Source organism: Lonchura striata, chromosome 4 (assembly GCF_046129695.1).
Source record: "Lonchura striata isolate bLonStr1 chromosome 4, bLonStr1.mat, whole genome shotgun sequence".
Taxonomy (NCBI): domain Eukaryota; kingdom Metazoa; phylum Chordata; class Aves; order Passeriformes; family Estrildidae; genus Lonchura; species Lonchura striata.
Genome location: NC_134606.1, coordinates 18377705 through 18398904, shown reverse-complemented (window position 1 = coordinate 18398904; position 21200 = coordinate 18377705). Strand labels below are relative to the sequence as shown.

The 21200-nt window shown below is 37.0% G+C and overlaps 1 protein-coding gene and 1 long non-coding RNA gene across 3 annotated transcripts; one reads left to right on the top strand and one right to left on the bottom strand.

Annotated features, from left to right (window-relative positions):
- The first annotated feature begins 77 nt into the window (after positions 1 to 77).
- On the top strand, positions 78 to 20794 carry SEPSECS (Sep (O-phosphoserine) tRNA:Sec (selenocysteine) tRNA synthase). Of its 2 annotated transcripts, none has more exons than XM_077782792.1 (11): positions 78 to 124; positions 1895 to 2049; positions 4261 to 4379; positions 4467 to 4625; positions 5171 to 5324; positions 8747 to 8849; positions 11029 to 11158; positions 11280 to 11371; positions 18366 to 18459; positions 19059 to 19149; positions 20278 to 20794. In XM_077782792.1, the coding sequence occupies exons 2-11, from the start codon at positions 1961 to 1963 to the stop codon at positions 20525 to 20527; spliced, it is 1281 nt and encodes a 426-aa protein (XP_077638918.1). In that variant the 5' UTR covers positions 78 to 124; positions 1895 to 1960; the 3' UTR covers positions 20528 to 20794. The 2 variants fall into 2 exon arrangements, with proteins under 2 accessions (XP_077638918.1, XP_021409989.1); XM_021554314.3 differs by lacking the exon at positions 78 to 124 and adding an exon at positions 437 to 608.
- LOC144246215 (uncharacterized) lies at positions 16573 to 18271 on the bottom strand. The gene is made up of 2 exons (XR_013339877.1): positions 18238 to 18271; positions 16573 to 17274 (listed from the first exon to the last, which is right to left on the bottom strand). It is a non-coding gene; the product is annotated as an uncharacterized LOC144246215 (long non-coding RNA).
- Positions 20795 to 21200: the final 406 nt, after the last annotated feature.

Below are 21200 nucleotides of genomic sequence, written 5' to 3'. Positions count from 1 at the left end.
GCTACGCCTGCAGCCCTAGCAGGCTGCTCCTATCCCCTGAGGATCGTCCTACAAGCACCTGCTGTGCCCCCGGGCACGTCCCGAGGAGCAGAGAACGCCCTCACCCTGGCGGAACAGCGGGGAGGTAGGTGGCTGCTCCCGACAGCCTAATGCTAGACTCTGCGGGGCACGGAAAACCAGCCCTCGAACAAGCTCTCGCCAGCCCAGCAGTCTGGGCTCTGCCGAGCTGCCCCTCACAGCGGGACGCCGCCCGTGACACGCTCCACGCTCGGCCCCACACCCGCACCGGGAACGGCCCGGCCCGGCCCCGCGGCCGGGAAGGGCCGGGCGGGGCGGCCGCGCGGAGCGCTGCGCGGAGCGGCGGCGGGGCGGGGCCCCGGAGCCGCACGGCGGCGTGCGCCGCTCCGCCCCGCCCGCCCCTTCCCGGCGGGACGTGCCTGGCTCGCACGGGCCCGGCCGGCGCGGCGGGGAGCGGCGGCGGGAGCGCCGCGGCCATGAACGCGGAGAACCAGAGCCGCAGCGAGCGGCTGGTGACGGCGGCCTACGTGCGCCAGGGGGCGCAGGGCCGCCGCGCGCACGAGCTGCGGCTGCGGGCGCTGCTGGAGCAGGTAATGGCGCCCTGCGCGCCGGCGGGCGGCGCCCCGAGCGGCGCCGGGCGGCCCGGGCCCTGCGCACCGCCCGCACCGGGGCACGGCTGAGCCCCCCGCCCTCCGCGCACCGCGGTTCGAGAGGCCCTCCGAGCAGCCGGTTGGGCGGAGGAGGCTCCCCCGGGCCGGGCGGGCCGGCCCCGCGCAGCGCCGCGAGCGCGCCGGCCGGCCGGACTCTGCCCCTGGCAGCGCGCCGCCGGCAGCGCCGGCCGGCCGCGGCTCGGGACAGCGCTGCCGCGCCGCAGGGACTGACCGCCCCAGGGTGAGAGGCTGCGTCTGGGAGGAAGAGAGAATTACTGCCCTGGGGTGCGCATTCGCCGAAAAAGGCCCAGCGAACAGTTAAATAAATATTTAAAAGCAGTAAGATATTAGTACATTGTTGCATTGAGTAAAAAGCGATACTTGTAAGGTGCCAAAACAGTGTATTTCATTGTCTTCAGCGTATAAAAATCATTCTCGATGAATTAGCAAATATTTCAGTACGTGAGCATCCTCAGTCATGTCATCTACTGTTTCCAACTTTGGTACCACGCTTCAGAAAGTAATTTGATGTACTGAATTGGCTGTTTTGTTACTGGGGCATGTGAAAAAGCCTCTGGACTTACAAAAAATCTTCATGGTTTTATGGGTCCCTTCTTTGAGAATCTTGTCTGTAATTTGCAAAGAGGGGTGCAGTTGTTGATTCAGTAAAGAGTACAAGAAAGAGCATGTTTCTGGTTGCAGGTTTTGACATATTTTGTTTCCGTCCCTATTAGATAATAACTGGAAAGGAAAATGAGTGGATAGGAAGATGTATCACATTAAAACTGTCTTTCCCTTCTCCTCATGCTTTTGGTTCTCTAATATCTGAATATCTTCCCTTTTGTGCAGTTTTTGCTGTTGAGTTCTTGTAGTCATACATCATGTCTAGAGAATACATCAAATAATCTGTAGTCTTTTAGGGAGTAATTAACATGTATGCCCTGCAGTGGTTTTGTGTGCACCATAAAGAACACTTGAAGGTAAAAAATATCCTGATTGTTTTAATGTCGGGATGTGCTAATATAATTGTATTTAACACATGGAAAAGTTATCATTTCACTTTTCTCTGAATACGGTTTCATAACATTAGATACTATAAAAGAGAATAATGAAAATACAAACTGCTGCTTAGCATGAGAAAGAAGGGTAACAATAATCAAACAAGTTGCATAAAGTTTTGTTCATTTTTCATTTCCAAATTTTGTATTTATATTATTATTATTAAGGGGAAATGTCCTGAAGATGGATGGGATGAAAGCACCATTGAATTGTTTCTTCATGAACTTGCTATAATGGATAGCAATAACTTCCTGGGCAACTGTGGCGTTGGTGAGAGGGAAGGAAGAGTGGCTTCAGGTCTTGTTGCCCGAAGGCATTACAGGTACAAATTATTGATTATTTTTAATTATTCAGGTTTTTTATTAATGCTTTCCAATGGCATATTTTATTGTGGTTTTGTTTATCTAAGACCTTGATAGCATTTGATAAAAATAATATAATGTGATAATTGAATTGATACAGCTTTCTATATTAAATTTTCATTAATAACTCTATAGAAAGTCTTGAATGAAGCAAAAATGTTTTGTCAGGATTATATCCTGTACGCTGAATTTGCAGAACCTGAAGTTGTTGAGTTGTTCTCTTCAAGGGAAGCAGAGATCTTACTGTTTTAAAATAATATATGCATTACATGCTTTTTATAACAAGGCACAGCTTTTCATCTGTATATTATTAAAAACTACTGTACATTGTCATTGTATGATGTTGAACACTGAACACCTATTTGTATTTTTTATATTTTTTAATAGCTTTATAATGTCATTAGTTGATGAGCAGATGAAACCCCAGTCCATCTATAATAGATTTTATATGAAGTAAGGAGATCTCTAAAGACAAAAAGAGCTTTTATTAGCTTGTAGTCCTTCTGACACTTACTTAATGGTTATGTTGGATTCTATAATTTTAGAGGCTCTGCATTAATTTCCTTATTAATTTCCTTCCTTTTTTGTATGTGTGTGTTGAGTTCTGTGCTGAGTATCTTGCTGTGATGTTTTACCCAACAGGAGTGAAACAAAGTGGAAGTTCCAGGATGTTTCTCCTTGAAAGTTAAACACAAAAATGTATTAGAGGCCAAAAATTTAGTAAGTTTTATTATGCAGAGGTTCACTTACTTAGGCTTGATGACTTTCATAAGCTCTACAGTACTATGATAGTCATGTCGAAGTCCAGTGATACATCAGTTTGGCTTTTTTAGTTTTATTTGCAGCTCTCTAGGCTAGGATATGCATGGTAGGGGAGGGGTGGATATCTGATGAAGTTCTGCTTTTGGACAGTGCTGGAGAAAGCATGCCTGGCTTCTGGCCAGAGGGAGCCTGTACTGGTGTTCACTACTGTTGTTCCAGTGCAGCTGTGTCACCTGGCATCTCGCTTCTCCTGTCACTGCCAGCAATAGCAAGGTGTCCTCCCCTCCACATATTTCTGCAATAAGTTTTACAGGTGACTTTGGGAGTGATGGAGGTAGTGGGAGATGGTTTTCAAGCTGTCTCTTCTTTTAGCTAAATAACGGGGCAGTCTTAAGGAGGTTTACTTCTTAGGAAGCAGTACATAAGTGCACCAAGAAAAAAAAAAAAAAGTGCTGTTATGAGACAGCTATTAAGAACATAGCAGGAATGAGGGAAGAAAATAGTTTAGGTAGAGTATTATATGCAAGTTTCAATTAATTATCAAGTGTTTGTTGATATCAACTTAGAACTTGAAACAGGAAAATAAATTTAAGCTGTAAAACCATGCTCCAAGAAGTTCTGAATATCATATACTCATTGGACTGCATTTTATTCTGTTGCCAAGACAAAAAAGGAATTAAAGACATAAGTGGGTGTATACTACTACTAGCTTACTTGAGCAGCTGCTGCATTTCAGCCATGGGTAATTTTGTTCTGTAAGCTTGTATTTTACAGATTACTTCAGGATTCTCCATTCCTGAACTAAATAATGTTCAATATTTAAAAACACAGTATATAACAATAATTTATAAACAGAATGCAGAGAGACATAGTATTCCATGATAGATAACATTGAACAGCAAAATGATAGATGAAGTGAAGATGTATGAGATGGGCAAAGCAATACACATATCCACGTATATCACTTTGTATATATTATTCCCTTGTGTTATGGAGATCAAGTGTTTGTTAAGGGAGTATCTATAATACCGCTATGCCTATGCTACACTATAGACAGCTCATTTTTGTTTTCCTTGGTTGTATGTCTGAACATGTCAGCATTTATAATGCTATTTTGACAAACAGCAAGAAGTGCTGAGGTGCACTTATAAGAAAACCTGCCAGATGCTAAAGGTGTTGCTTCTGTGGATCTTCTCAAAGTTTTTACTTTGCACGCAGAAACATTATTAATCTACTGTTAAAAAAATAACAAAATTTCATACAAATATGTGTAGTTAGTTAAAATGGAATTGATTGTGGCAGATATTGATGTTGCATTGCAACAACTGTCTATGAAGTTAAATTTTCTTCTGTCAGCAAGCTTTGCAACATGAAAATCTTGATGTGTGTTTTCAACTTCTTTTGTTTAGGTTGATCCATGGAATTGGAAGGTCAGGTGATATTTCTGCAGTACAGCCTAAAGCTGCAGGTTCAAGCCTTTTGAACAAACTTACTAATTCAGTAATACTGGATATTATAAAACTGGCTGGTAGGTGTAAATTTGAAAAATCTCACTTGTTTGTGAAGTTACATTATGTATTCTTCATGTTAATTTCTGACTTGCTTTTTACTGCAGGTGTCCAGACAGTGACCAGTTGCTTTGTGGTTCCTATGGCAACAGGCATGAGTCTAACTTTGTGTTTTTTAACATTGAGGCACAAGAGACCAAAGGCAAAATACATTATCTGGCCACGTATAGACCAGAAATCTTGCTTTAAATCAATGATAACTGCAGGTAAGAAGGTAACTGATTGATGACACAGTGTGTGTTCTTCCAACAGATATGAAACTTCCATCTATCAGAGTGATCAATTCATACCCTTGTAGTAAGATACAAAAAAAGCCTAATGCATAGTAGTTCTGCTTTATTTGTGCACTCCTGATTTCTAACATGCAGTTAAAACATGCCTGCTGTCTTCCTAATGCCTTGCAAAATGCAGGTGTGTGTAGTGGTACAGAGGTGTATAAAGCAGTCAAGTGAGAACACAATACTAAGGAAGTTACAGTTCACCCTCAGAGTAAGATGCCTAATTTGCTGTCCTTAGTTATGGAAAACCAAATCTCACAGTTCAAATCTCGCTTTCAAATTTATGCAAAAACTTGTGTCATAGGAATTGTGATCAGATGGTGACAATCTCTGTGGTTTGCACAGTCTTTACTGTTAGAATCTGTTAAAACAGTAGTAACATGATGTGTTTTTCAAATATATACTGGAACTAAACCCCCACAATTAGTCAGGGATTTGTTGAGTTACATTCAGTTCTTGCTTTTTTTGGTCAGGTTTTGAGCCTGTGGTGATAGAAAATGCATTAGAAGGTGATGAGCTACGGACAGACCTCAAAGAAGTGGAGGCCAAAATCAAGGCTCTTGGTGCTGAAAATATTCTTTGTGTGCATTCTACAACATCTTGCTTTGCTCCAAGGGTACCTGATAGGTAAGCAGTCTTTGTAAGAATTGTGTTATTTGTTACTGTTAAAACAAATAAACATCCTCCCCACCCCTAACAAAAACAACAAAACCCAACCAACGCCTCCATGTTTTGACCATCCATCTTCCTAAAATTGCTTCTGCCAAACTAAAGGTTCTTTAATTCCCTTCCAGAAAAGTATATTAAAAAAAAGTGAGAATTACATAGAAGATTTTTCTTCTGTTATGTAAGTGAGGTTAATTTTGCTGTCTTGTGGTGAAATTAATGTCATTTTCCTAGTGGTTTTTGTAAAATTTCATGGAAGTAGTAAAAGTAGATTCTCATGGAAACATAATCCAGGAAATGTAGCTCCATAGCTAATGACATTTTTTTGATGCTACTGTTGCCTTTTCTACTCTTCTCCACAAGCATAGAAAAGAAATGTTATTGACTCTAAAATGTGGCAAGTAAAAATATATTTTACTCTCCTCTCCTACCTTAAAAAAAACCCTGGTATTTATCATAGGTTAACCTAGTTGCTAGAGGGAAAGATGGGAGTTAAAACCATATAATTCTGTCAGAATACTATGAACATTGCTTGAAGTTGACTTGCAGATTTATTGGCTAACTTAAATCACAGCTATCAAAACTGAATGGTTGTTTTATAGCTTGGGTAAATGAATCTTCTCCTTATCTGCTTCCTCTTTTTGACATGCTGCTATTGTTTTGTCCTCTACAACTAAGAGAGGAATTATTAGGTAGTGGCACTATGTTATAATATACCACAGATATAGGAAGATTTGAATGTAAAAGAAACTGTCAACTGTTGAAGGCCATAACCTTCATCTTCCTATGGGAAGGAAAACCCTGACAGCGTTTCTGGAGGGTGCAGTTTTAAATGTCTGTTTTTAAATATCTGTATTTGTAAGGCTTTATTTAGTTGGGGTGGTCATGTTTTAAAATTTTTATTAGTTTTATGGCTGCCTTACCAATGGCTTTCCTTTGAAGTACTGTTTAACTCTATGGGAGTAATTCTCTAGTGTATAAATCCTCTTTCTCAGAATTCTACCTGCTGTTACTGTAACATTTTTGTAAAACCTACTGTATTTAAGGAAACCAAAGAGTAAGTGTTCCTTTTCAGTTGGTCTGTGTACTTAGCAGAAATCTTTACATTTTACTTTCAGTAGTAGAAAAAAAGAACAAACATTTCTTTTCATGAACTTTAACAAATAGGAGACAAAGAAAGCAAGATTAAATGGGGAAATACTTCTGTATTTGTGATTATTAAGAACTTCAGTAGCCAACTTAGATTAATGCTTTGTGATATGATTAGTAGCACTTTCAATGCTGCTTTCTAGGCTTTGGAAGCAGGTGCAGGTACATACAGGCACTGTGCATCATTTGCTTCCCTTGCATACTAACACATTCTCTTCAAACTGTAGCATTCTCATTCTGTATCGCAAAATGGATCTAATTGCTCAATAGAATATTTTTAGGGAAAAAAGACTTTTCTGTTCTCAGTACTTGCAGAAGATAGGTTATTGTTCCTTTAATTTTCAGAAGGTGAGAAAGGTGAACATACGTAGCTGTACACCCTCTGTGTTTCTAGTTTGGTGAAATTCTCTGCCAGCACTTGACAAGAAGCATGTAACAGGGAAATTATGTTCCTTTAGGTCTCTCTGGAGGGTGAGAAATGTGTCTGATTAAGAACCAGCAGATTGAAAGGCAAAAGCTTTGTCCTGTATAATATGTTTCGTCAAGTATTCTATTAATGAGGGGAAGCCACATGAGGAGAGCTGAGGTCCCTTGGTCTGTTCACTCTGGAGGAGACTGAGTGGAGGCCTCATTGCAGTTACAACTTCCTTGTGAGGGGAAGAGGAGGGAAGGCACTGATCTCTTCTCTGTGGTGACAGTGACAGGATCCGAGGAAATGGGCAGAAGCTGATCTGGGGGAGGTTTAGGTTGGATGTTAAGAAAAGGTTCCTCACCCAGAGGTTGGCTGGGCCCTGCAACAGGCTCCCCAGGGAAGTGCTCATGGTACCAGCCTGACAGAGCTCAAGAAGCATTTGGACAATGCTCTTGGGCACATGGTGTGATTCCTGGGGATTGTGCTGTGCAGGGCCAGGAGCTGGCCTCGATAATCCTTGTGGGTCCCTTCCAACTCAGAATATTATATATTTCTGTGTTGATAAATGTGAAAAATTATTGGAAATGCAGCTCCTCACAAATATCTTGACTGTAGAAGATAAATATATACATTATATTACTGGTGTTTTCTAATTATAAAGTAGTTTTGATTTTTTAAAGGATAATATGGTGATGATGATTTCTTAAGAATTTATGTTTGGAAGAATTAATATGATACTTGCATCAGAATTTTGCATTGCAGAATAACACTAGACAATGTAATAGGAATAGAATGCAAAGGAATGCTACCTCTTGAAAAATATTTTCATACTCTGTCATATTTTATATATATGTCAGTAAATTACTGTGAGAGGCTGTACAGGAGGAGAGTAAAAATGCATTGGAAATAGTTTCCTGCGGTTTTTTTAAAAGATAATATTGCCTTTTTCATCACTTTAAATTATTTTATGTTGCCTAATTTTTTCAAATAGGTTATATTTCTAAAATAGATTCAAAATTTGGGGGAAATCATGAGTAATTTTTTTTAAACATGCCATGATTGGAGTGCTTCAGAAAAAAGCACTGCATATAAGTATGTTTAAAATGCCAAAGGGTCTTACTTAAAATGATCAGTGTGCTCAGATAAATCTTAATTTGACTGATTAATCAGTCCAGGTTGAGCTCACTGTGATTTCAGGGGGTTCTAAAAGCAAGTGAAGAGTAAACAGCTGAACAAATTTTCAATTTGTTGATGTCCATATTCAGACATTTTAGGGCTCTCCATTCCTTTAAAGAATTTATTTTCTCATAATCAGTTTACCTGAAGTACTCAAGTGAGATTCCAGCCAAAGGATGAAAATACTGGTTCTCTGAGATAAACAGAAACATGTAAAAACTTCCTGTTACAGGATGCTTTTGATTCCAAAGACACTCTTGAAACTACTATAGACTGTTTTCACATTTAATATTAAAGAAAATTTAAAAATTACTAGCTAAAGCTATGTTAGTTAATAGTAAAGCAACAACAACAAAAAGCTTGTATCTAAAGCTTAATAGTTTGGGCTATATTAACTGGTGTCCAGATAAAACTTAAAGTGAAGCAAGAAAAATGTCAGACTAGTTCAGCAATTTGCAATATATGTATAAGCCAATAGAATTTTCATCTTAACTTTATAGCTTAAGATGACAAATACTGCTATGAGGTACTAATCAAAAAAGCTACTTTTCTCATTCTGACTTTCTTGTAGACCTTTTAATGGTCTGACTTGTAAGATGAGCTACAGCAATCAATGCTTCTCTAAATTACAATTTTATGCTCACAGGCTGGAGGAGCTGGCTGTAATTTGTGCTAATTATGACATTCCACATATTGTCAACAATGCATATGGAGTTCAGTCTTCAAAATGTATGCATCTTATCCAGCAGGTAGGAGCTGTGTATTTCCAATAATATTTTTAGCAAGTATAAGTAAATCTGTGATTGTAGACAACCTAGCAAATTTTATCAGATGCTTCATAGGTTTGAGAGTAATCCCATGCATGTCTGATATTCGAATAATTTTCTAGGAAAGCACAACAGACAGAAATAGAATTTAATAATAATAATTATTTCTATTATGTGCTTTTTATGTAACCCTAAGTTTATTTGGTTTTTGTGTATGTTCATTTTTTTTATAATAAAAAAAATCCTTAATAAGCTTTCTTAAAATATTTCCTAAAGTTGTTGACTAAATGTGACATAATTGATCATACTTGAATGGAAATTAAGCCTTCAACACAATGAGTTACAGATTTTTAATTGAAGGTACAGAATTCTACAGCAGCACTTGATAGACATTGCTGCTGTTAAAATACTGTTGGCACAGAAAATGGCTGAGGAAACTGGTTTAAGTTCAATGTTATGATCAAAAAAGTTTAATTTCTGTTGCTGTTTCTTTTGAAGAGGATATTGCTTGATATCTAAGATCAGTCATTAAACAAAATTTTTGAATTTTTCTTCATTGTATTGTATGTGCATCGTTCTTCAATAGTCTCTTTTCTGTTACCTATTCAAAAGAATAGGGGATTATATTTTAATAGGATCCAGATGATTGTGAACTATTAGTAATGTAAAATGTGCTGGGTTTATTTTTTTTTTCTGATTGCTAAGATATTACTAACAGGACACAGACCAGCTTAATGTACAATTGTGAAAGAGCATCATGTTGGCATTTCTAAATCTTGAAAGACTGAGGGAATTAATGAAATAGAAAATGTTATATGCTTTATTTGTAATGTACTTAATACATGTTTATTGTATTTAACTTGCTCAAGTTTAGTGAGAAACTAATATGAATGAGGCTGTGGAAGTGCTGGGTTTTGCTGCATTAAATGTTCTAATGATAAACATTTCAGACTATAATGCTACAAATAAAATTTTTATTGTGTTTGTTTCTGTGTTTTTCTAGACTCAGTATGTTGTTTGTTCATTGCTTATGCAAATGTATATATTTGAGCTCTGAATTGTTTTACATTTTTTTACAAAATTTATTATTTGTGCTAGAAAATTTTCTGTTTATAAGAAAGTAGTTATTAATGAATACTTAGGAATATGTACATGCCGAGTGCTGTGTGAATACAATTTGCAAGAGTACCACAGGAAAAACCTTTTGAGACCATTTAATATTGTGCTTTTCCTCTGGTGTTCTCCTGTCAATTAAATCAGATGGTAGCTGCTGGCATTCATGTTCCCAACAAAAAGCTGACAAACTTGGAGCGTTCTTCCTGTCTCCTGTGCATTAAGCTATCAAAACATAGAACTAATAAATGAGGTTTAGTTGGCTCTGCTTTTTTTCAGTCTGTTTGCCATAGGTATTAACTCTGTTTCTACTCTTACATTTAGTGTAGAGTTTTAAAAATATGTGTATGTGCATGTACTTTGATATCTATGGGTTTTTAACCTAATTTTCAAGTTCTCTTATGCTGCATACTTTTTAATTGTACAGTTCACAGTTACATGCCACTCAAATTGAAGGTGTACTGCAGAATCTACATTTTTTTCCTTGGAAAATATGAGTGTTTTGGTATAAGGATGTGGGAGATATCTACTATAAGAAATTAGTTGAATCTTGATTTTGAAAGCAGCCTTTGAAGAAGGAGTGCTGTAATAAGCCAGTTTGTTTAATGCAAATTTATATATGTATTGAAAAAAGCTTTGTTAATGAAGCATTAACTCGTAGCCTTTTATTGTGGGAGCTGTAAAAAGTGTTCAGGATTGAACAGTTTTAACTGTTTAATTCCCATTAAATTTTGATGGGTTTCTTTTTGATTGTTGCCAAAATGGAGCCACACCTAGACTTGCAGGAACTAAAATTGATATTTTTAATCACAGCAAAGTGGGAATTTGTAAGGTACTATGTTATGCAGACAATGCTTACTAATAGTAAGCAGCACTAAAAGAGGTAATACCATTATTTCTGTGTTTTGGTCACAAATGTAGTATCTGAGAGTTTCAGGAATTATATTTATTTTAGCTACACTTTTATATAATTATGATGCTATCACATTTCCTTTTTTTTTTCTAATGTATGCTGTGGATTTTATTTTTTTTGTCCTTTTTGATAAAGGGTGCTCGAGTTGGCAGAATAGATGCTTTTGTTCAGAGCTTGGACAAAAATTTCATGGTGCCAGTAGGTGGTGCTATCATTGCTGGCTTCAACGAGTCCTTCATTCAGGAGATCAGCAAAATGTATCCAGGTAACTAGTTCATGGGCTGATTTCAGCCATACAGAATAGCTGTAGAAAACTTGATTATCAGCTTTCTTTCACATAAAATTTATTCTTGCCACTTTAATCTGTATATTCGGGTTTTTTTCAGGAAGAGCATCTGCGTCCCCTTCTTTAGATGTCCTCATTACACTTCTGTCTCTGGGAACCAGTGGCTACAAAAAGTTACTGAAAGAGAGAAAGGTAAGCTTTTTGGCAAGCAGTATTTTCTTGAAGTCAGCTGTTAAAAAAGTCTTGTTGCAAAACTGCTTTGTGTGGTGAATTCAGTTTCTGTCTGGAAAGCCATTGATCTTTCAGAGCTCTGAGCTCTGAATCTGGGTACTCAGTATGACAGAATTACTTATTGTCTAAATGGTGCTCATGAGTAAACATGTTTTCCATGTTGTTGTTTGTTCAAACCGGGAGGCTAAACAGAGGGCCTGTACTGTCTTATACAGCATTCATATTTGTCCTTCCTAAATGTGACTAATATAGTAGAATTTTGTGTACAAAAACTTAAATGGATAAGTACTTTACTGTTCTATCTTGGTCACACTGCTTCCAGGACAGGAGATTGGACACCCAGAGTAACCCAGGGTGTGTGCTCTTCCTCTTTTGTCCCTATTGTGCCTTTGTGCTATGATAGTGCTTAATTAAATGTTTGTGTGCCACATTCTCTGGAGTATCACAGCTTCTGGTTGGTTATAAATACTGTGCATTGCCACAAAAAGAGAAGAATATTGTTATTTTAGTTATTCATCTAGGCACACAGCTAAGTTTCTTCTCTGCTTTTCACAGACTATGGGTTTTAAGTTGGGTGTAATTGCACTGCACAAAAATTCAGTGCATGTCAGGTTGGAAATTGTGTATCTTGAGTTATCCTTAATTCTGGAATTAATACATGTGTGATTTTTCTCTCTTTATATAGTAATGCAGAAGATTCTTTTTATAGAGGCTTCGTACAAGGAAATGCTGTGAATTAAGTACTATTAAATTAATAATTTTTAAGCTGTGCATTATCTGTTTCATTATTTTATTTGAAAACTATGTTCCAATTGTTTTCTGCTGACAGTTCACTGCTGTCTCTGATTATGTGGCAGAGAAGTAGTTCTGGATGCTGTGACTTATTTCTAGCTGCTTATAGAGGCATCCATAAACTCTGTACTGGAACTGAGGTTCCATAGGATTAGATAGACTATAGAAAACCAAACCAACTTAGTGGCCTTACAATGAAGCAAATAAAGTGAACACTGAAAGCAGTTCCTTTTGCCTGTACTGCAACATTTTATTCTGGACTGTTGTATGTATTGCAATTTGTTTTGTGTCTTCATTAAAAGCAAATTGTATTTTTTCCCCTTTACTCTTATGTCCAGAAGAATCTCAAGTGAATGTATTGTTTTCTACAAAGCTGATTTTATTGTTAGATTTCTACCAGTAGCTCGTGTTTAAAGGACATGAGAAATATTGTCCAAGTCATAAATAATAATTCTTTAATAAATGTCTTAATGAATAGCTGTATACTTTGAGTCATCTAATTTTCTTGAAAGTAGAATTCTAAAGTGAATACAGTATTGTATTTTTACAACTTCAGGTCTTTTTATTTCAAATGTGAATATATTCTATAAACAGAGCCTTATATATGGGGTAAATATGTTTCTTTTATTGGATTTTCTATAGAAAGAGAAACATTTTTGCTTAAATCTGTTTGTTCCTGAATTGTAAAAGTGCAATAATGGTAGTTTATTGCCTGTGCTCTGAGGAAGCAGAGGCAGAGCTATTAAGCTTCCAGCAGGAACTATTTATAGCTTGACATTGAGTACTCCTTTCTATATTGGCGCAGCTGCACCTACTCACACAAAAAAAATCAGCTATAAAAAACTTCAGGTATATTTTTTCTTTCTCTTTTCACCTGATCGTCATTCTCATGGGTTTGCTTCAGGTTACTTGTGCTTAGGCCAGAAAGACCAGAGTATTACTGAGAAGAGATTAGTCCTGCACAAACAAGGAACAAAATAATCTTTACAGCTTTTCTTTTACACAGATCAGCTATTTAATTCAGGAAGGGAAGATACTATCTGAGGGAGAGGAGCATGTACATGAAGTGAGTTTTTTTTGACGAGCTGGGAGTTGTGGAGTGTGCAATTGTCCAAGAGTATGAGATTAGATGTAGTGCTATGAAGTAGTACTGACTTCTCAGAATTCCTTTTTATAGGTTTTTGTGATGGCTATAACAGTGGTTTTCTGATCTTAGTAGGCAATTCCAGGTCCTTTTTTCCTTTTTGCAGGTAACAGTTGGTCCATAGTCAAATTTGTTAATATCTTTGCTTTTAAACAACTTTACGTAAAGGTTGTGTTTTTATAGCAACTTTTCATGCCTCAGTACAGGTTATGTTATGTCCTGTATTTTACATTTCTAGGTCATAAAAGTTGCTATTTTCATATGTGTATGTGTATGTCTAAACCAGCCCACATGAGGTAGATACAGTTGCACTGTGTAATGGCATAAACAGGCTTAGTTATCATCTCAAATTTCACGGAGAGCAAGAACCCTGCGTTCAGGGTTTACATTCAGAACCCTGTAGGCCAGGTTTAATACCTGCTATTATCCAATATGGTCCTTCTAATCCACTTAACTAATTATTATACTGGCATTATTGAAGAGGTGATGGTTTTGTTTACAGCAGTTATGGATTTCCTCATTAGACTTAACAATCAAGATAATTCTCATTTTCTCAAATGCATTTCTGTGTTACTGTGGGATGTGATAGAGATTTTTATATTGGTATTCATCTGTCTGCATACTTTGAGAGTAAAACTGGAGTTATTTTTATGTCCTTATGGAGTATGTATCTAAAATATTTTAAGTCATACAGAGTGGGAGGAAATTGTTTGGGTTTTACAATTCAGTATAATACTGGGCTTAGGTTTCATGAGTTATTATTGATGTAGTTACCTGATTGGAATAAATTATTTGTACAGTTCAGTGTGGGTTTATATTGCTACTCTCCTTACGATGGAAGAAGAGGAAAACCATTTAATGGGGGATATTAAAAATGTAAAAATCATCTATTCTTAAAGTGAGATAGATGTTTGTTACTCCTGTTTTTTTTTCCTAGTCAGCTTGTTACACTGTAGCATGTCAAATTTGAGAATATTGGAAGATTTTCCTCATGCAAAGTATATGTAGCCATATTCAAACTTTAGAGTAGCTGGAGGCAAATTAGTTGAAATCAACTGTTGTAAATTATTTGTAATTAAACAAGTGCCGAGCATATATGGAAATTTCAGAGAGGCCTCCATACTTGCAACCTGTGTTGAAGCGTGGGTCACAGAGGTCTCACAATGCAAGGTCTCACAAGTGCTGAAGAGAAAATGTGTTGATTGCTGTTGTTAAGAAAGACCTTTAAAAAAATGTGAATGTTAGTGTTACCAAATCAGACTGTCAAGGCTTACTGGGCACTTTCTGTTAGATACTGATGATATAAAGATTTCAAGGTTCTGTAATTAATTTCATGTTTTTAAAACTTTCTAGTGTAAATCCATAACAGAATTTTTGCAGTGGAAGAGAATCTGCCCAGGAAGGTGTGTAGTATATGCAGGTGTCACACACATACACATATAGTTTGTCATGTGTTTGGCTGCATTTCAAGAAACTGAACCTCCTTCTGGGCTCTCATCTGCTGGCAGGTCTCCATGCTCAGCCCTGCTGCTCCTCTGCTGGGTGCATGGTGCACCAAGTGATGTGGTCAGATCACAGCTCAGAAGCAGCTGGTCCTCCTGAGGCACGAAGCAGGAGAGGCTCTGATGGTTGCATTATAAAACAGCTGCTGCTGCTGCAGAGTAAGGTGGGAGCAGATCAGTCTCAGGCAAGCATAGGAGATCTGGCAGCCTGTGTGGAGGGTGAAGAGGCTGTAAAATGACTCCTGCACAGTGTCCTCTTCACACCATACACAGCTCTGTGACTGTTCCTGGGGACAGCTCATCTTTTCAGATGGGAGTGACACAGGGAGAAAGGCAGTGTTACAGACTCAGAGTGTAAGCAAGCTGGGTGATCCGAGCCAGCTAAGATAGTTTCAACTCTGCACAAAAACTTTTCTGGCCTTCATCAGTTGTCTCTTTGTCAGTTGGTATGGGACTGATGGCTTATTCAGTACCGTCATCTTCTTTTTCTCTCTAGTTTCTGGTTTTTTCCTTACTTGTTTCCCTCTTGTTATTTTTGTTTGCAAGAACAGTGCCTATCACAATGGAGCAACAAATGAAAACTCTCCCGTATTAGTAGAGGTTCTATTAAAAATAGTTTTATAGTATAAATATAGTATGATTCCAATATTTTTAATGATTGTTACAGTGCTTCTTGAAATAATGTTTGTACATGTATGTGAAAGTAGACTGTTTCATGCAAACAATTGAGTTATTCGGCCTATTTGATGCAGACAATGTTGTTGACTTGTTGTTTTTTAAGGTGTTTTGTTGGCTTAGGTGCTCAAAGAACCAGAAGTGAAAGACACTGCCACATAGTTTAGAATTCATTTGTCCAGCCTAATGAGGTTTTGTGATAAGTTTCTAAAGTAAAGGAGTAAATTAAATAAGGAAACTTATCTGACATTTAGTGCTTGAGTTGTTCAGTGTAACTTCAGCATAATATTTGACTTCTTTGGAGAAAACTTGAATGCCTGCTACAGAAAATCTGTTATGTAAGAGCTCAATTATATATAATTGCTTAGGGTGCTTATAAACTTTCCATGTAAGAGAAATATTTTATAATGGAGGTTGGTTATAGATTTGACCTCATAAAAATATTGCTTTAATCTTTTTTTTTTTTTTTTGTGGAAAGGCAGTTAATCTATTTTGCAACAAACTTCTGAAACTTTAAAATATCTAGAGGGCTTCCAATGGAAAGATACAAAATAGTGTTGTTCATAAAACAGGAAACTTTGAATTTGTGTTCATGTAGCTTTAGTCAAACTGATGAAAATATATACTTGGAATTTTTTTTGCCATCTTTCCATTCTCCTTTGTTTTAATGAATTTCTATATATGTAAAGGCTCATCTAGTAACCTAATTTCATTGAATAGATTTAATTAAATTTAATATATTTATGCAGTGGGTAACTTTTTATATCAACTTTCAGTAATACTTCCAGTATTCCTTTCAGCAGTTCTTTCAGTAATACTATAAGAGATATATCAGAGAATTTCCTAGATACAATGCACAACAATTATTTGGAAATTGGTCTTGTTCCAGTATATTTTTTCTCAGTACTAATTTCGCCAAAAATATCTCCAGAGTAGGCACAGTTTATATTTCTACAATATTTTGCTTCAGTTTTAGAAGTAAATAGCCAGCAGAGGGAGCACAAATTAATTTATGATTTGTATTCCAAAATAAATACTAATAAAAAGGCTAGTATATTAATGATGTTTATTATGGAAAGTAACAAATTAATAATGTGCTTATATACCATGAGGGACCAGAGGAAGGGCAGAAGTGTATGAACTTTTGAAACATAGATACTTTTTAGCTTCTGTGGATGAACTGTAGGTAAACTCTGAACTAAAACCATAAAATCACTTGATTTTCAAGAAATAAGGGTGATTTTTCACAGATTTCAAGTTCTGATAATTAAACATAGATACCTCCCAAACTTCTAGGTTTTTTTTCAAGCTTTGTGTTTTTGTGGATAGTTGTATCAACAGCCTAATTCATTTAGACCATAAGAGGATACTTTTCTCTCTCCATCTGTATTTGTTCTGTGATATTAGGAAGTACAGGTGGGGAACTGGGTTCATTTTGTTGCTCATGAAGGGAGGTGAGATTTCCTGCAGTGGTTCAAGAAAAGCAGCTGTAACATTCTTCTAACTTAGGTACCACAAACCTCATTTGATTTCATAAGACCTTGGGGAGGTTCTGTTCAAAAGCATAATTTGGATCACAAGCTATAATTTATATCTGTCAGAATCCATAGGGCGAAGCAGGATACTGGCCTACAAACAGAAGAGGTAATTCTATTTAAAGAATGAAAAATCACTTGTCAGGTCCAGAAATTGATGAGGATGCTTAAACAGGCAGTCACACTGAAGCAGATAAGCAGGACAATTTTTATGGCCTGAAAGAGGAGAAACCTGGTGTTTAATATCTTTTAAAAAGGCTACCCAGTGTCTGTATGGTATTGCTAGTTTTTATGAGAGATTAAAGCATTAAAAAGGATGGAAAAAATGCTAAGGCTTACAATAAGAATGGTGTTTATTCTCACTCTGCCCATAAGTGTTTTGAGCTGATATCTGAAGAGGAATATATTAAACTGAGGAAGAGCACGAACAATTATCACAGCTTACTACAGGGGAAGAGAGAGGATATAAAATACAGATGAAGTAAGAGAAACAGCCTTTTATATGCAGTGTGGCTTGTATCTGTGCCAAAGTATTTATGAATCTCAGTCTTATGGCACTTTCACAGTAAAGGTGCAATCCAATTAAGTGATAGCAGAAATCCAGATATTTCCATTCTTATAGTCAATTTGAACAGGAGTGGGGTCCTAGGGAGAGGAGAGACTGCTCAACAGAGCTGAGTATTCAAGAGAGTGTATATTGTGTGAAACAAAATACAGTCAAATGTGTACGTATAGCCTCTTTAAGAGACTGGATTTTTATTCTCATACAGAAAAAGAGAACTCTGCACTAGGGGGAAATGTGATTGTGTGATACATGGTAGCAAAATATACTGCTTTTAGTCTGGAATGTATTAAAGGAGAGAAGATAAAGTAAGGAGCAATTTGCCAAAACGTGACCATCTGTGATGGTAACAGTTCACTCTCAGTGGTTTAGGGGGCTAGGGCATGGGAAGGCTCTTGAAAAGTAGTCTGGGGATTAGACCTGCGGTGCAGTGCGAATCTCTTCAAGATTTTCTACCTCCCTAGGCTTCAGGGCCACAGAGAGAATGAATGCCATCCCAAGCACATATCTTAGACCAGATAGAGACTTTTGTATCAGCTTGAGAGATAAGAACAGTGCTCAGGAAATGGAATTGTTCCCTTATAGAATTATTTCAGAGAATTGTCCGATTCACTTACTTGGTACACATGAAAAGAGAATCAGCTGAGCACCTGTAGGATGTAAAGGAGACATAACAGTTTTGTGAAATAGGTGCTCTTTTCTCTGTTTAATAGCTCATAACAAAAATATTGCATCTTTTTTTCAGGAGATGTTTTCGTATCTTTCAAGTGAGCTGAAGAAGCTGGCAGATAACCACAATGAGAGACTGTTAGATACACCACATAACCCCATTTCCTTAGGTAATTGTTGGGGGTTTAACTTTTAAAAAAATCTAATATACTGTGGATTCATAATGCACTTCCACATACCATTCCTATATATTAAACACTCAGTTGAATAATAATTCAATAAGGTTACCAAAAAGGGTAATCTACCATAAAAGTAGTGTAGCAACTTGGACCCATTATTTTGCTCCTGTCCAACACATTCCTTTGACAGAAATGAAATCGAGACATGCTGAAGATGTTAGCATGTAGTAATACTTCATAAGAATTAGATTTAAAAATAAATTAGGATATAATTACTCGTCAACTTAGTGTTGTGAAAGAAATTATGGAATTCCTACTCCAGGTATTTGTTTCAGCCAAAAATTGTGCTGAACACCAAAATAATACTGCCCACCTGTGCAGAATCTGCGTACATTCTAACCCAGGAAGTAATCCAGTGACAGCTTGTGGAAAAATTAAAAATTATATGTAGTGTTTCTTTTTTTTCTCTGTATGTGAACACAAATATATGACTAGATTCTTGCTGTTGGAAAGCAACTTGTCATTTGTGGTGTTTCTTTGGAGAAAAAGTAGCTTTGTAGCAGTTTTAACCTGACCTTATGTTACTTTAGCCATGTCACTGAAGACTCTAGATGAAACTAGTGATGTTGCTGTTACCCAGCTTGGATCTATGCTTTTCACAAGACAAGTTTCTGGAGCAAGGTAAGGATATTATGAATTTTTAAAATTGGGGGAGTGGGGGAGCATGTATTAGCATATATTGTACAAAATCCTCCGAAGTGTTTTATGCCAGTTATGTCGTGATTATGGAAGGCAGTCTAACAATAATGAGTTGAAGAGTAATCACCCTTCCTAATCACTGTTATAGAGTAGTAATGTATCCCTGCCTGAGTTAGCAGTGAGGCTTTCTATGTCTACTTTGGTATCCTAAAGAGATAATCTATGCCCATTTAATGTCATTACTCCCTAGTATCCCTTGATTTCATGTAGTTTCCAGATGTTTTCCAATCTTACAGTATAGGTATAAGCTACAAGGGAAGATCTTTGTTTTGTTTATTGCAGCACAAATATGGTTATACTGGATGTCAAGGGAATAAGCTTTTAATATCCTACACAGCTTTTTGTCAAATGGAAAAAAAAAATCTGCTTTCTGGAAGTAATTGTGTTAAAAAAATTTAAAAATTAAAAAACCTGAGCCAGTCTGAGCTGAATTTATTCTTAGAGACACTATTACAATGAAGTGCAAGCCAAATAATCTTTAATGATTTTGGTTTAAACCTTTTAGCAGAAGAGAATGATTTAAAATTTGTTTTGGCAGCATTCCTTAATCTGAATATTACTGCTGCCATGCTAACTTCTGCCATAGACTTAATGTTATTTTTTTGTAGCAGAGCTGAATGTTTCCACATCAGAAGGTATGCTTCATTAGCTTGGATTATTCCACTTCCTGCACAGATGAATGACAGTAAATCTATATGTACTGTGGTTAGATGCTCTTTTTAATTTGCCTGTACTAACCTTGGCTGGTCCTGTAATTTTAACCATAGTTTTCTGAAATTGTTCAAGAGTTTCAGTTTTTTAAGTTAAAATTTTCCAAATCCTTCCCTGATGTGAAGGTTTCAGGTTTTCTCTTTTGTTACATAAGTAATTCTTTAGTATATACTGTTTGACCTGTTATTTCAACAGATTTTAAGTTATACTGGTGTTGTGAATCAGTGGTAGGAATAGCAACTCCCTACTTAATAGGAACTTATGTAATTTTGTTCAACCTAGGGTACCACATAAAATGTCAAGGCATCTTTAACTGAATTGTAATTTTGTTTGTTTCAGGGTTGTTCCCTGTGGGTCTGTACAAACTGTGAATAACTACACTTTTAAAGGCTTTATGTCACATGCAAATGACTATCCTTGTGCTTACCTCAATGCTGCCTCAGCAATTGGAATTAAAAAGCAAGATGTAGATGTATTCCTAAAAAGACTTGACAAGTGTTTGAAGACTTTTAGAAAAGAAGCAAAGCAAGAAAAAAGTATAAATGAAATAAGTGATGCTAACACAGCCACAGAACAACTTGAAGACTAGAAGATACAGATTTAGTAACACAGGAAGATAAGGTTTTGTCTGAAGTATGTCAGGTTTGTATTGGGTTAGGACTATGCATCTGCTGTGCAGAAATTTATTCTTGATTTTATATTCTTGTTATTGAAAAAAATAATAAAAATTTGGATGGAATTCAGCTTTAAGAAAGTAGGTGATTCTCTCTTCAAGAACAAAGGATCAGACACAAGTTTTTGCAATGTATGAAATGCACATAATATTTGCCAAAGTAAAGCTTTATGTTCACAAAGACTTACAGTTTGCCTTTCAATCTGTGTGTGGCTATTTGGACAGTGTTTACTAAATCACAGTATGTTTATTCACATGGGATTTTTTTAACAATATTGTCTGTGACAGTGACTGAATTCCTTTCTAGGTATAGACAGACCATCCAAGCAACAGATTTCTCTGCTCTCAAAGTACTTTGTTTTTCATCAATGAATGTGTCACTTCTAATTTCTTTTCGAAGATTTATGCAAATGTTGGGATAGCACTTACTAAATACAGTGTTCAGACTGCATGGGTAAATGACAGAGTTGGAATAGTAATGTTTTTCTGGTGTCCTTACCTGTCATGAACTACCTAGAACTAGTTAGCCTTCAGTGGCAAAGAGGAGCCTAGACTACCTGATATCCTGTCAGTGCTCAGCTCTTGAAAG